Source organism: Opisthorchis viverrini, assembly GCF_000715545.1.
Source record: "Opisthorchis viverrini unplaced genomic scaffold opera_v5_17, whole genome shotgun sequence".
Taxonomy (NCBI): domain Eukaryota; kingdom Metazoa; phylum Platyhelminthes; class Trematoda; order Opisthorchiida; family Opisthorchiidae; genus Opisthorchis; species Opisthorchis viverrini.
In genome coordinates this window covers 223,733-239,643 of record NW_008751673.1, presented here as the reverse complement: position 1 = coordinate 239,643, position 15,911 = coordinate 223,733, and the positions used below count along the sequence as shown (strand labels likewise).

The 15,911-nt window shown below is 44.0% G+C and overlaps 1 protein-coding gene across 1 annotated transcript in view; it reads right to left on the bottom strand.

Moving 5' to 3' along the window:
• The window catches only part of T265_01537 (hypothetical protein), a gene marked incomplete at both ends in the record, with an annotated part of 107,148 nt that overhangs the window by 35,983 nt on the left and 55,254 nt on the right, over positions 1 to 15,911 (bottom strand). Inside the window, 9 exons of the mRNA XM_009165596.1 lie at positions 886 to 1,049; positions 3,360 to 3,519; positions 5,224 to 5,673; positions 7,770 to 7,991; positions 11,142 to 11,366; positions 11,628 to 11,756; positions 13,104 to 13,355; positions 14,340 to 14,744; positions 14,825 to 15,096. Of these exons, the coding sequence (XP_009163860.1) occupies positions 886 to 1,049; positions 3,360 to 3,519; positions 5,224 to 5,673; positions 7,770 to 7,991; positions 11,142 to 11,366; positions 11,628 to 11,756; positions 13,104 to 13,355; positions 14,340 to 14,744; positions 14,825 to 15,096 (2,279 nt within the window). The remainder of the gene's footprint in view (positions 1 to 885; positions 1,050 to 3,359; positions 3,520 to 5,223; positions 5,674 to 7,769; positions 7,992 to 11,141; positions 11,367 to 11,627; positions 11,757 to 13,103; positions 13,356 to 14,339; positions 14,745 to 14,824; positions 15,097 to 15,911) is intronic.

Sequence of the window (15,911 nt, the reverse complement as noted above, 5' to 3'; positions counted from 1 at the left end):
CAACGGATGATCTCACGTAGTCACAAGAACCGCTTGATATAAACCACTCATGCAAAAATATTGTGCCCCCCTGAAGAGACACGTCAATCTCTCTGTCTAATAACTTCGAAGATTCTTGAACATCCGGGATCTTCGTCCGTATCAGTAAGACTGCTTTGCAAAAGATTTTGGCCGATTTTGTCTTGGTTTGAGGCCACGTTGTTTTCAGATGTGTTGCACCACAGTGTTCACACAACAGCACATTATGAGGGAACTGAAAAGTATCTTTTACACATTAGCAGATGGTGTCTTCCAAATTGGACGAATATTCTGTAAAGTGTACTTAAATTTCATTCAGAAACGTCATCGTATCACTGAAAGTTGAACTAATGGTCAACTCCTGATATGGTCGGTTTGCTTATCTCGGTTTTCCAACTCCTTTCATAATTCTACCATTTTCTTCTGTTACTGTGAATAGCTTCTTAAAAGTCAGAAAATTGAAAAATATTTCTTTTTCAAATATGAATGTGACGACGAACCTTCCATTCGCTCGGAACTTGGAACGTACAAAACAGGACGACTTCATACCAGTGTGTCCGGATAATAGCAAAGGCATAGAGAGCGACAACGGATGCATCGAATTTCGTGTGATGCGATTTGTGTCAGTGTACTTGTATGACTTTCGGGTCAAAGCGCCGAAGACACTTCCCGGTACTCGCCCCCCGACACCTGCGAATACGTTCAAGCACAGTGTGCTCTCACGTTAGAAACAATTCTTTTCATCGTTGACTAGAAAAGGATCAACAATTATCCCTCAGTGTGCCCCCTTTCTTAGAAGAACCAACACACTCCTATCTGAATGTGAGGATGAATTAGATAAAAGTTAGATTACGTCTGATGGCTTACTTCACCAAAGTATTTTCCAGCCATCTCGACCAACATTTCATAGAAGAAAATTTTGTCCTCCTGACTGATGAGACGGTCATGGAATACTCTGAGAGATTCATGAAGAAACAACCGTGTGATTGCGTTCTTGTCGCGAATAACAGTTGGGTCCGCTTGTAGGATACCTGGGAGATCAGTGAAATATGAAAGAGATTGAATACCACCTTACTTAAATCATGATGAGCTGGAAGCTGCTGGACAGCTATTTATAACGCGGTTTGAAATAGACATTACAATTTAGCAAGTACACCTATGTTCAGGATGGTTGACTATCATTCTGTTGGCCCGGGTTTGAGCCTCACATGGGCAACTGAAACATGAGGCGGCCTGGTGCAGCACATTCAGTTGTCTGGAAACATCACAAACGAGAGGTTCAGCTGGGTTCCAGGTGAGTCTCTCGCAAAACCAAATTTGTATGCAACTGAGTGCGTTTCGCTCACATGGGCATCTTCCTATCGGCTAACAGTCCGCGCCCGTTAAGCTGCACACGTGTCGTTCCAGAACCAACGACATTAGGAGGTTCGAAGATACCCATGGAAGTCGTCTGAAGAATGAAGGTAGCGAACAAACCTGGTTGTCTGAGATTGGCCAAGCGACAAAGATGTCATACACCGGGTACCTCTGAAACGATCACGGCTGGTACAATCTAGACTGTTATCAGACTAAGAGGCAATTTGAACTGAACTCCGTCCAGAAAAGACGTGAGCGACCTCTGGTTAGTGACAAATCCGGGCCCTCAAACTTAACTGATATTGATATCACTCTCGTGGTTCCGTAACCCAGTGACCTGTGTACCTTTCATTTACTTCCTCTCCCTCTATTCCTCTTTTTCTTACATTAAAAGTATGTATACAGGATCCCACACAACCTTCGCCAGTGATTTCCGGCATCACGTAAATTCGTGATGTATCAGTCACAGAAAACAAAATTTGCTCGCCACCTTCGTTGTTCTCATGATATGGAAAGAAACTTTAGAATTTAAAAAGCTTGCTACTTGGAAGCCGACTCGGTTGGCTGCCACTTCTCAAGTTATAGAACGAAGCCGCGAACTACTATAATATAATTTAGTGCCAAGTTGGTCTCCAATGAGCTCCATTTTATTAGCTGCTTGGTTTGGACTTGTCTCAACGTCTTTGCAACCATAAATTTAAACCTCTGGTTTCAAACTAAACTTGGCTTCAGTAGGTGGCAGCTAGAACATGTGTGCCATCCGTGCATGGTTTATGGCTGATAGGCTGGTTGGACCACTTTGAGAGGAGAAAGATGCCTCGTATGAACCATTGTTACGTACAGTCACTTCAATGAGATATAAAAATGAGCACAGTGGCGAGAAAATGCTTTATGAAAGAAAATCCTCAGAAAAATGACTTTGTAAGGATTATTCTGGGGGAGGGAGGGATAATCCTGTAGTATTTGTAACTTCCTAAGCTTTCGGGTATACCTTCCAGATATCCGAATCAGACCGATTCGGGTTAACGGTGTTATGTCTTGTACAGATATACCAGCCCGGCCACCTCGAAGGCCCATATGAGTTGATGATGGCCCAGTGTCGGATTTTTTTCGGAATACGTGCAATACAGCACAACAATCAACGTGTTGAGAGATACAAAATTCAGGGATGAAATGTGTGCCGTCACAATCATTCAGTGTGAAACATCTGTCTCGCGATGCCAGTGCCGGAACATAGTCTACCAAGGCAAGTATCGCTGATCTTCTTGCATCCTTCGGAATGGTGCAAAGTGGACAACACACGACTCAAAAGAAGGGTGTGAAAGAGATCACTAAGAGTCTAGGTCTTGTTGGCGCGGTCCTCCTTGCAGAGTGGGGTCCTCGTATCCACTCCCACGCACTTGGCTAGGAACTTTGGAAGAAATGGTACCTGATTAATATCAGTGGCGTTCGTGCTGTCAGTTTATTCTGAGGTAGTACGACTGAGGGCCTGAATGCGTAGGCGTCTCAGAATGCTTGGCTAGCACCAAACCCCTATCTAACTCATTTTTTCTATTATTTCTACTTTGAAGCTTTAAGCGAAACTTAATAAACTTTGTGGTTGTACGACAGTGTAGCGTCAGCGTCAACGGTGAAGTTGCCGTCTCTGACGATGGTGACGATGATGCCAGTGATAGAGAAACTAGTAACCAGCGCATCTGAAGTAAGCACAAGGCGGCGACAATGGAGCTTCTCTTCAGTACAAGAAAATGGGTCGATAGAGCTGAAAACAAGCCTCAAAAACATGGCTGTTAATGAACCTAGTGAATGAACTGGCGGAGCCATTCCGATTTTCTCCACAGTCAACCTATTTTTGAATAAGAAACGCGAATAAAGAGAAAATGTCCGTCACTGACGAGAGAAATCTAAGCGTAATGAGTCCTGCGATCGGTCTTGTCAATATCGTCTGATGCGCATTACCAAAGACGTTCACTATATGTACTCACCTTGCACACACTTTGACAAATCCCGGAGGTTGAAAACGTAATGTGATTTGGCTGGAGTGGGCAGCAGTTCTTTACCCATCCGAACGTAGATTTCAACCGCAGCACCTATGATAGCGTCCACTGCTCCCCGAACGCCTTGAGGGAATTCCCGTAGAAATCCCTGAAATCAAGATGAAGTCTAATGTTAGAATCCACTGCGTGTAAATTAAACATACACCATAAAGGGAACTACTCACAAGGTTGCTGAAAACTCTTCGACAGCCCACGACCGGTTTCGCCTTTCTTGGGCCTCATCAGGTAGGCACAGTCCCCGAGTTTCCGTCAACCTTATGTTCTTCTACCAATTACAGACCAGTCTGTGTGACTGGCAGGTTGGAATTAGGACAAAGTGAAGAAGAGCAGAACTGAAAACTTAGAAAGGACTTTTCCTTCTCCCAAGAATAGGTGATCAGTTTCTATGTGAATCCAGTATATCTTATGCAAATGAACTTTCAAAAAGCCACACGGGTCAGTAAAATGCCGTATCTAGCAGAATCACGGGTAAAAGATGGTGATGATGAAAGTACGACCCAGACCATCCATATCGTTCAGTTCGCTAGTGGGTTGGTTGGGGAAAAACAGAAGGGAATTCACGGTAGCCAAAGCCAAAATAGAAAAAAAAACGTGCTGCCTAAAACTCCATATCTGTTGTAGAGAGTAGAGGGACGGGACCGATTGCACTACCGATGTTCTCGTACGGACAGTACACAAAACGCCGTCCCCTCCTGATGACGAATGAAAGATATCACCTACCTTGAAAGTTTCTGATTTTCCGCTTAGTTTGGACTGACACTGATGGTGTTTCTCGTATAGAATAGAGCTTTAGGAGAGAGTTATCAGGAACGTCCCATTCCTGAGAGCAACCACTGAATCCCGAAATCTACCGAGATCCTCTGCTCCGCTAGATGCTGACCAGACAGGCAATGCCCCCTCAGTATGCAGCGCTTCACAGCCCTGTATCGAACCCAGACAGGGCGAGAGACAGTGTCAGACAAAACCCCCACAATATGCAGCGCGTCGCAGCCTCGTACCAAGGCCAGGCCGCGTGCCTCAGCATTAGACCAAGTTCAATGTCCCTCCAATAAATGGCTTGAGACCGTTGTACATTCACACTCGCACTCGCACTCGCTTGTTCGGAGCAAAGCTGTTGTGTTCTCTTCTGTCTTTTTTCCAGCAACTAGGCACTGGAGCGGGTCAGCAGCAGATACCACAGATTGGCGAATCAGCAGATGTGACACATGTATGGTTAGAGACGCTGTGAGATGTGGTAGCTAATTGATGCTATCACATCAAATTCAAATTACCTGAATGAGTGTCTGGAGGGGTAGGCTTGTCGGGATGATTGTGTTAATCTAACATTAAGTCCACTTCCCATCCACTTTTATTCTCTTCTTCACAATGAGCCTTCAAATAAATCATTTGTCGTACGGCATCAAAGCATCGGTGATGAACAGGCCGTCGACGAAAGTTCAACATCAAAGTTCATCAACAAAGCATAAATTCAGTGGAGAACCCTTGAAAATTTGGACTTTTCAAATTCAGCTATGGCGCAGAAAAACCAAGAGGACTAGGTAACCTTAGTAGTGCATCTTGCACTATATCAAGAAGGCGTTTCACAACCATGTTTGTGACCATCAGTACAACTTTATTTTGCTACGACTTGTGACTACGCTGTGTATGAATGTTCGGAACCCATCTCTTATGCGACATTCCATGCTCTGCTTTACAATGGATGTTCCCATTTTTCCAGCTGCATCCAATGACCCACAAATACCTCCGACTTCGCGAGAAACTGAAGCAAAAATCCCAAAATACAATGGCTTACTTTAAGAATGGTTGAGAATATCTGTTTTAAGTTGACTTCCGAAGGTGGAGGAATTGTGAACACCGAGAAATGTCTAATTAGCCTAGGTGTGACTGGATTCCTGCCACCACCTGGAGGTCCGCAAGCCGCCGACAACGTCACATCCTGTATTGTAATCCATTCCAGCTTGTCCCTATCGTAGAATCCACCAAAGTCTTTTAGCTGACGCAACAGTTCTATTGGTGGTTGACTTCCGTAAGTGTCTAATCTTGGCATGTTCAAATCATCGACAAACAGAATCACTCGTTTGTCTTTTGGTGCTCCACGAATGCCCTTCTTGCGTTTCTCCAATTTACTCTCGATTATCTCCTGTGTCCTATTGCTGCTGGTCTGCGCAGAAAAGTTGAGGAAGGTCGGGACATAATTGCGCGCGGCTGCAATGTTGTTCAGTGTGCCACGTGCCACGACAGACTGACGAAAGAAGAGAAAGGGCTCAATTATACAGTGCGACGCTCATTAGATTTCTGTAGAATTAAAGCTACATGCGGTTTGATCATCAGAAGCCTCAAAATTCTTGCGAACATGTGGGATCATTCACATCACACGGGCACATCACAAAGTACATTTTCATGCAACTGGAGGAAAACTCGATAATAATGAGTAACGGTTGACTTAGCGTTTCGTGTAACTCGCGACCAGTAGCCGAAAGACAGTAACGTAGCTGCGATCTGATTCCATGACTGCGGATTTGAGAATCAGATTCTTTTCAGCAGCCCAACTGTCAAAATCAAGTAATTCGAAAAACTCCTAAAGTCTAGGAAAAGTATGGCTCAATTCTTCTTCCTCGTTTTAATTTCATGAGTTCGTGTAATGAGAGCTCAACCTACCGATTTATCCGGCTAACGGATGAATTATAACCTGAGAAAACCGGAGTTTGTAAACTGAAATGCTCAATTTAACCATGACAGTAGACAAAGACAGGAAAAAGCTTATTCATGCGACATTTTTGTATTATTTGCCTAGGGATGCCTATATAGCGGTAGTAGACGTGGGTCGAAATATAAAGGCTGTTAATCTGAGTAGGTGAACACAACTTTTTTTCTCATTGACGCAGATGGATGTGTGAAAATCAGGTTTGTTTGACCAACCCTTAACTCTCATCTTGTGTTGATCCTTCTGGTCTGTCCTCAGGTGAGTAACGCTGCCTCATAAGGTTCGTCTTGTTCGTCTTGTAGGTTTTGAGTCTGGCAGTAAAAGATGTTTATAACCAGCGCCCTCCCAGTAACTGGATATATAACGATGAAAAGATTGTATCTAGTCAGAACAGTCGTAATGTCCTAGATTGTTGATGAACGCTAACGCTCGCAAGTCCCTTGTTCGACAATTTTTCCACGCCTTCGACATGTTGAAATAATACCAGTAAGCATTCTACATCCTGACAAAGCGAGAATTGTTGATTGGCATGTTCATGCACTTCTGTTTGCTTCCCTCATATTCAGATCCGATTGTTTTTCCTAAACCATTCACGTCAAATTGGCTAAGGATTGGTGATCTGGTTGTTCCGCTCAGTGGTGGCGAGTAACTACTATTATTCAGTAACCAGTACTTGCCCACTGTTTTTAGGTTGAATGGTCCAAGCGAATAAGGAGTAAATTGTTTATGTTTGTGAATATCCGTTTACAGCGCGTTTAGAACGTTTCTTTATAACTCCGATATGCGAATCACTAATCCGAACAGGAGAAACCAACCACAAGGAGTGTTTAGTGGACCAACCCGACGCAGGAAACGCAGACCACGGCGCAACAGAGACCAAGAACGGACCAGTCAAGCAAGATTATCATAAACGGCCAAACAAGTTACAGCCCAAAGCTGATCCTTTTAAACTACATAGGCGCAATACGATCTGAGGAACTTGCCACGCAACAGCGCACTACTGATGTCTCTGTGAACTGTGATGAAACATCTACAAGTCGGTTGCCAAGCTAGGCGAACAGATCAACAGCCATCTGATCAACCACCAATAATTTGACATATAGGCTTCCTATTTTTGTTACGCATTTCAATTCTGTAACCAAGGTGATGACTAATATTCAAGGTGAGCAAAACAACTGTCACAAGATTGGTTAACTCAGACTGTCCGTTTTTTGTTTCCGTATAGTGAGAATTCGTGTAGAGATTTACTAGGTCCTTCATTAAGATAGGGATGGCTTGATGGGAGATCAGATGACAGACCTATTACAAGCCTTCCTTCTTTCCATACACATCAGTTTGTCAAATGTCGGTCCGTTACATCTGTGTAAAACTGTATTTCATAGGCTCAGTGATTTCAAGAGTCCAAGGAGGTTCGTCCGGGGAGGAGTTCTACCGCCAAAGGACAGATTTTTGTGTGGCTTCGATGTGTGCCCTGCACGTACTTTCTGGAGATGTGATAAGGCACCAACAAACAGAGACAGTCAGTTTCGTTCTGCAATCCTGACACTAATGCCTTACGGAGTTGCTTATGTCGGAATGCCTCATCATCCTGATTCCTGTGTCTACCCGTTTTACAGATCCGCACTCAAGCTTACCTTACCGACGCCTGTTAATCCAGTAAACAAAACACTTTGATCGACCTCCAAAAGTTTGTCAAGCAGGTAACCGTATCGGACAGTGTCGACAGTGGGGACAATCATATCGAAGAATGGAATTTCCTTCTTGTAGGTGAAAGACACGAGCATTTTCTCCCAACTATCCATGCGCCTTGTGTCCATATCCACGTAGCATGACCAGAGGTCCCCATGCTGGGGTAGCTACAAAACGGGCGGAAGAAAGCAAAACAGGACACTTGGTTTGTGTTGCAAGAGATAAGGAGAACCAAATGGATGGCTGTTTAGGTGCATCTTTCATGAGCTAATACAATGGGCAAATGAGGAAGCGTTGTCCGGACCATGTAAACATAACTATACCTTGGCAAAAACGTGTCTGGTTTGTTGAAATGAACTACTCTTAAGGTTACTGAAAACGTCTCGACAGTTTCGATCAGTTTCACCCTTCTAGGGGTTCATCAGGTAGGCGCAGTGCACGAAATTCGACGGATACACTCGTCCAAAAACACTGATTAGATTTTGACAGGAGACCTAACTGAATCCCAGAGACTCGGTTAGAATTCATATGAGTCTCCTGTCAGAACCGAACTGGTGTACAAACGAGTGTATTACGTGTCTAACTTCCACTTTGGTTGAGTTCTCATATAGCGAAAAGTAATGAGAGCGGCTTTTGATCAGAATGAGACTGGAGCTTCGGCCCTCCAAAAAGGGACAGATGTACTGGTGTCGGATTTCAGCATTAATTCCATATGAGCGCAGTCTGACACAATGGTTTGCTTCTAATGACTTGAGTACGTGGACAAAGCCGACGTGATGTGACCAGAATAAGCTAAACAAAAAAGTGGACGAATTGGATACCGTCAGAAAACCGCTTGAAACGACAAGTCAGTTAGTAGCACTTGTCAGATTTATCCCCAGACCCCTTTTATCCGATTGTGGAAAGAAGCACAGGAATAGTCGTGGTATGAGTGGGTCTCTAATGTTTTCCTTTCAATTCAATGTAAACCCTTTCGGGAAAAATATTCCGGTTTCAACCGAAGCAAATTAGTTGTATTGGTTAGTTTCGCTGTTGAGGCGAATGAACGCTCTGTGATAGCATAAATGCGCAGCTAATAGTGTTTTTTTCATTTCAGGCGCTTGGAAACACTGTTTTTCCCTGAGTTTGAAGACGTTCCTGACTCGAAGGAATGCAAGAGTGTTTTCAATACAGACAATCCAACAATGAGAAAGAAACGAGCATGTAAAGCTTTAGGATATTTCATCCTGTAATGCTGAAAATCCGAGAGGCACTGTATAGCTGTTTCATCCCTATTGGGAGTCATCAGCAGTGCGCATCTCACCTAAGACTCCAGGGAGTTGGGCCACGAGCGCCTGATCAGCAGTGTGACTGACTCGCACTTGGATAGGATATGGCGCCACTCATCCTTCAATCACGGGATCCACGTCACCTAGTCACACATGCTGACTGGCTTCTTGAGCAACCAGCTCTCAGATGGAAGTTTCACTCATCGGGTGAAGTTTATTCTTCCACTGAGCTACTTACAGATTGTTGGTAGTGCCTAGTAAAACCAGGCAATGACACCTTCGCCACCTAAAAAAGGGTGAGGCAAGTAGCAGCTCTCACCCATCGAGCTGCCACTGCTTTTTGTCTTAGTGAACAAAGACGGAAGTTGCCATTTGAGAACTCTAGTGATGCCAGTGTGCACCAAGCAGATACCTCGTATTAGATCAGTTCCTGGTAAGGTAATTCTGCTCAAATATCGAACTGTGACGAAACAGTATAGAAACCATGTACTGAAGTAACAATTCGGGCTGACTGAAATAATTCTATACCAGTAGAAAAAAATTCGATTGAAATAAGCACAATCCCTTCTCAACTGATAACAAAACAGGAGGCTTCTATAAAGAAGCCTGGTTAATAAACATAGTGCCCGACGAATTCCGTGCTTGGTTTACGGAAAAACTCGGTTTTGCGGGAGTTTGCTTCACTTCCATCATAGTAGTTGTATACAGCCTGGCTGGTATTCGTTTTCGCACCCGTAGAAGATGAGTGATGTCACATACGTTCCCGTTGAGTCGTGTGGGTAATCGTCTTAATACCTATGTAAACTAGGGAGAAACAAACACGGGGAGCTCTTACGCCATCAGTATCTTAAACTGAGGGCTCATGATTGCCTGGCTGGGTGAGAATAACCATACTATCGAATAACAGGTGCATACCAGGGTTGTACTGGTGAATCAGACAGAGCGCAGATTTATGTTATCAAATTGCGTCAGTCACTATGCGACCTGCTCAGCGTAAGGACGTTCACTGAATGTTACTTCTAGCATCCTCACATAAGTGGAATTTGTCAAGGAACAACTAAACTGTTAAGAACAACGGTCTTTCTCTCATCCTCTCAAGTAGACTGTGGGCCTGCTTTACTGGTAAACGAAAAACATAGATCAAACATAGTAATGTTTGGCCGTGAACTCACTCGACTTGCCAGGTAGGTAGAAGAGCACTTTTAGTGTCGTCTTGTTTCTACAGTGGCACTAACGTGAGGAGCAAACATTACACGCACCAGTTTCTTCCGGCATTTTATCACGCATGAGAAAGAACGACCAGAAACAAAAAAGACACTTGTATAGGGAATATTCTACTTAATCCTGCAATGAAACCTTCGGGAACGCAGTTATCCAGTTGTCCTGTAGTTATCCACCCTTTATCTCTATTCCCTAAAGCGACTTTTTGACATCATCAAAACGGTCACTGTGTTAAACTATCAATCAACCCGGGTTCATTTAATTAGACCCGCTACCATCATGGGACATTACGGTAACCGTACCATTGATTTCGGTACTTTCGGCCAGTTGCAGGTATCCAACGTCACATATTTTACTTGAAGCGCAAATCAGCCATTTCGGAACCTAGTTTTCAACTTGTGTTCAACTCTGGTAGATTATTCCTTCAAGAGGTGATGTATTGCACTAAAACTAATTTCCCAAAAAACGGGAACCTCTTAAATGGTTTCATCAAATGGGGGAGTTGTGCACCGAGGAACCAAATATAGCGGTGTTAGAAAATAGCTCAGCTCTAACACTCTGTGCCCAGCTTCCATGCCACCCGAAGAAAGCAAGATGGGTTGAGATGCTGCCAGGTTGCCCAAGCCTACGTAAGAGCAATCGAGATGCCTGTGGTTGTGTTCGAATCTTGGGCCTTCCTATCAGTAAGTTCGCGCTTCAACCACGGAGCTATCTCGAGCATGCTTGCCGATCCATGTTTCGAAGATATCTTCATACTAAAAAAGTCAAATTGATGAGTAATGGTAAAGACAAAACCGACTTTTCAATAATTAACACACGAAGACCCACCCTGGCATCACCAACGTCATCGAAGACATTGCGGACAAACGCATCCACCTGATCCCAGTTGGCATCGATTGTTCCACCAGCCAGACCCCAGATCAATGAGAACACAAACGACATGGCAAGAATCGGATTCAGTTTGTGCTTTTCCTGAGTCATCGAAGGCGCGTTCGGGTTTGTGAGTAGGACTTCGAGTAGTTTGCACATTGTCTGAACTCTCGCGATGGGTACCTGAGGCGAAAACTTATCAGCTTTAGCCACATTGATTTGAGTGATCGGAATGTCAGAGAACGAGGCTAAAGTTCCATACATTTATTATTTTTGAGTTCATACTGAAGGCACATTTTGAATTTACTCAAGTCCGGGGAACAAACAATCTGTAAATTGTCCGCAAAAAAATTAAGATATATCACATGAGGTTAGAGTGATGATCAAATGACTGCTATAAAGTAACTTTAAAGTAAGGAGAGTTCAAAAGCTCATGGGCCTTACCTGAGGAATGACATCGGTGCACTGTGTTGTGACAAACTCCAGACAGGGGTCTACATAATTAACGAATAAGTTCATGAGGTAATCCACAACCGGTGACGTCAATTTGTCCAGGAGTCCAGTGAGCCACGTCTAAAATTAAAATCACATAAGGTAACATAACTCACTCCAGATCGTTCAGAACAGTTATTTTCAACTACCTGGGGTTTCGAACTTTGAACGGGGATAGGGAGTACATATTCGGAGCCTTACGCTCTCGTTATACTGTTTTTCACACTTGTTGCTTGAACCTCGCAACGCTCACGTTAGTCTATTTTTGTTAGTATTTGTTGCCTTACCGATTATCTGTCTAAACCAGGGGGATATGCATCAGTACTTTTAAAAAATCCATGGATGGCAAAACTAAGCTGCGATGCAAGCTTCCAGCGCCAACATTTTCCTGGCTTCTAGAAACCCCAACATCATCATCCTGCTCGAAGTGGACGAGACAAAGTTGCTGACCTTTTCGTCCAACTTGGTAATCCGAAAGCCGGGTTCTCTGAACACAGAAAAATCGACCGTTTTCCAGGATTGTCCTCATATTGCGACGTGCACTCTGAGTCACATGACATCGAGTGGTGGTCAGTGAATGTCCACACACTGAAATGGGGCATGAGGACAGGAATAATGGGAACCACTGCTTCGGAACCTAGCGTGACAGAAAACACGTCCCGAGCATCCGGGGCATTTAGGAAGCTGGTTATGCACAAACAAACCGAATGCAAGGGCGTGGGAGAGCGTGGTGGCCACTGCAATGTTAATTTCTGAAGTGAAGGTAATTTGAGCGGTCCATACCCGGTTGCACTGATCAACCGAGACTACCGGGTTTCCGTTATCATGGTGTGGACGGAATGAGACTTGTTCAGTCTTGTCACACCAGGTAAGCCAGCAGGTATCAGTTAACCTGTGGCAAACGTAATAAGCTACCACACTGAGGGAATGCACTCCGGTAAAATGAGCAAATGAAAGACCTCGAGAGTGTCAGTCACCAGTCACGTGATAGTATGACGCCTATCTGATGAACCCCGAAGAGGACGAAACAGATGATAGGCTGCCAGTCAGCTCCAGTCAGTCCTCCCACACAGCTTCTATTGGCCGTACGTTCTAAGGCTTCTTAGTGATAAATTAACAATGATTTAAATCGAACCATTACTGTACCAACAATTTATCATATGGGTCTCACCTTAACGTATGGCATCCAACCGAGCTCCGTGAGCAAATGAAAGACCACGAGAATGTCGGTCACTAGTCCCGCGATAGTATGACGCCTATTTGATGTATCCCGAAAAGGACGAAACCGATTATAGACTGCCAGTCAGTTCCAATAAGTCCTCCAACACAGCTTCTATCGACCGTATGTTCTAAGGTTTTTTGGTGATAAATTAACAATGACTAAAATCGAACCATTACTGTATCAACAACTTATCACATGGGACTTACCTTAACGTATGGCATCCAACCGAGCTCCTCTGAGTCGACGTACACCATACCGCATCGGCTAACCGTGGCCGGTGAAGCCACAGCCAAATCTTGTACTTCGAATAGCATGTGAACGTAGTTGGTCAACTTGATCCGTTCCGAATTGGCAAGACATAACATTTTGTTATCGTCTAACACAGTGTTCATGTTCTCAATCCACAGGGCATCCACTGGACCGTCACAGATGACCCATTGATGGTCTTCACTGGTATCCTGCAGATAAGAAACGAATAATCTGTTTCATCAGTTCCAAGTAGGAAACCTAAACAAAGCCCCACTTTCATGTTTCTGATCCGGACCATAGTGGCTGAGTGCGAACTGACTGGCGCATGGTCATTATCTGTCATTATCTCTACAGTTTCTCTTTATACTGTGTTTGACTCAATGCTTGTCTCACTGTGGCATGAAATCCGAGCTCCCGAGAAACCGGTGGTCCTTATTTCCAGAGTGGATCTTTTTTAAATTTAAATAATGCAGCATAGATTCAACGTGAATCTTAGTTCCGAAAGACTTATCGCTACTTGCAAGCATATAGGCTTACGGAATGATGCCCTATCTATCGTGTAATTCATTAAGTACCACCTGTCCCGAGTCACACAAGTTTTTATTGATCCGAACTACCGCCATGTTTTGCATGATAAATCGTTAGACCAGTAAAACTGGGATGTCTCATTGTGTGAACTTCCCTCAGATCCTGTCAGTCTAACGAAGTCTGATTGTTATTGGTTAGTGTAAGTACTGATGAACTGCCTTGCTTACTGGGCTTCAGTTCGTGATGCCTTTCCCCTTCTGTATTTGTGAATCCTCCCCAGGATTTGGAGAGAATCACGAAGCTTCCAAGTTGTGTCAATGAGAAAGTTGGCAACCACACCGCGACGGCAGTTGTGTCGATAACTGCAGAACTCAGTTCCTTGCCTCCAAATTTGTAACCGTATGTATTACACGTCTTACAGGGCAGTGTATGTGTTCCTTCTAACGTCCAAGACATGAACATACAAACGTATTTCACCAAATTAAAATCCTAAACTTTTAGTAACGTGTAAAACACTGCGGCCTAGCAACAGTTAGGAAACTGACAATTCGTTGAATCAAAGAAGCTTATGTGATGCTTATTGCAGCCGCACTTACCGACGAAGAAACATGCAGTTTGTATCACGAAACTCTTGCTATTCACACGAGACTGTTTACACAACTTACGGCACATGTTTTGCGGACCACGGATGCCAACAGACCATCGTGCCATTCCAAAGTCAATTTGTTCACTTCTCCATAAAGTTCACCCATTGTGATTGCTTTCGGATTCAATACGTATGTCTTCACTGGCTGGTATTCCGGTACCTCTGAAGATAGTCCAGCCTCGTGTAGATTGGTCAGAACCTTGATTAGGACGCGATAAACTGTTGTTTTTCCCCCTCCAGTTGGTCCAACCAACATGACACCATGTCTTACAAGAAGCGTTTCATAGAACTGAATTACTTTGGTCACTTGTGCAGGCACAACCTGTAGACCCATCTTTGTGAGAACTGCTTCGATTTCAGCCATAAAGCGTCCGTAGTCGTGTTCCGGAAGAGTGACTCCTGGAAACAGATCTTGCAAGATGGCCTACATGAGGAAAGCGGCAATTTTAAGCACGATATTCAATCAAGGAACGAAGCAAGAATGTGGTTGGACAACAAACTTACTGTGAAAAGAACGGAATCCTGTTTCAGAAATTTCGGTAGATTGCTGTCCCTCAGGGCACGAATTAATACCACATCTTCCGGTTTGTCCGGATTCTGTCGTTTAAGCGAACCAGCCATGACTAATACGGACTTCAACGCGCGCATGCCAAAATCGTAATGGTCTTGTTGGGAAAGCTGTTCACTGCATAGTTTGTACATTTGTGTCATTTTTAGGGCCAGTGTCTTTGACGATTCAAAGCCTTCTGAATAGAGAATCACCTCTGCGATAAGACCTGGAAGTAGATAATGAGTAATGACTGTCATTCCGAGTAGTGCTCCCATCGTAATGTTTACCAACCGCAAAGGTACAACACAGTACACAGTATTAATTTGAATGGTTGATTTCGATCTATGAACCAACTTGGAAGGTTGACTTTCTTGTCTACACTTGTTAATAATGCCACTTATTTATTCATGGGTAGCCCGCTTTAGCCCCGATCTCTATAAACACACTTCATCTACCACCCCATAAGATTTCATCTGTTTCAAGGCGTCCTCCCAGCCTCTATCTCCCAAAACCTCTTATCCCAGAACGCTGTCCGCTCTGCCCCAACCAATAGCGTGGGAGTAGCTGTGAGCCAATCAGCTATGCACACTTGCCGAGTATCGCCTCAAAAGCACCGAGAAGGAAAGAGACCCCTTACGGTAGCATACGCATAGTTACATAAAAAACGGTAAATTCTGGCATTCCAGAGGTATTCGAGAGAAACCATCCGAGGTCAACCATCGCTCAACGTTACTTGTTTAAACTGTTTTCTGTAGATCGGACGCTTGTGCACAACCTGATTCGAGTTGGATTGGAGTTCTGTCATTGCCTGTTACGAAATGGCCGCAAATGAACTGCAGTTCGAGTCTCGACTAATATTGGTATGCGAAACACCGTTGGATGAATAAATACTCTAAGTGACTGATCCAGTGGGAGAAGCGTAACGGAGCAGGACTTGTCAAGTGTCTTTTACGGACACCGGTCGGTCTAGTGGAATGTCAACGGTAAAGATAAAACAATCAGATTGATATGAAGCAAACATTCAGTGATGAGAAGTCTGGA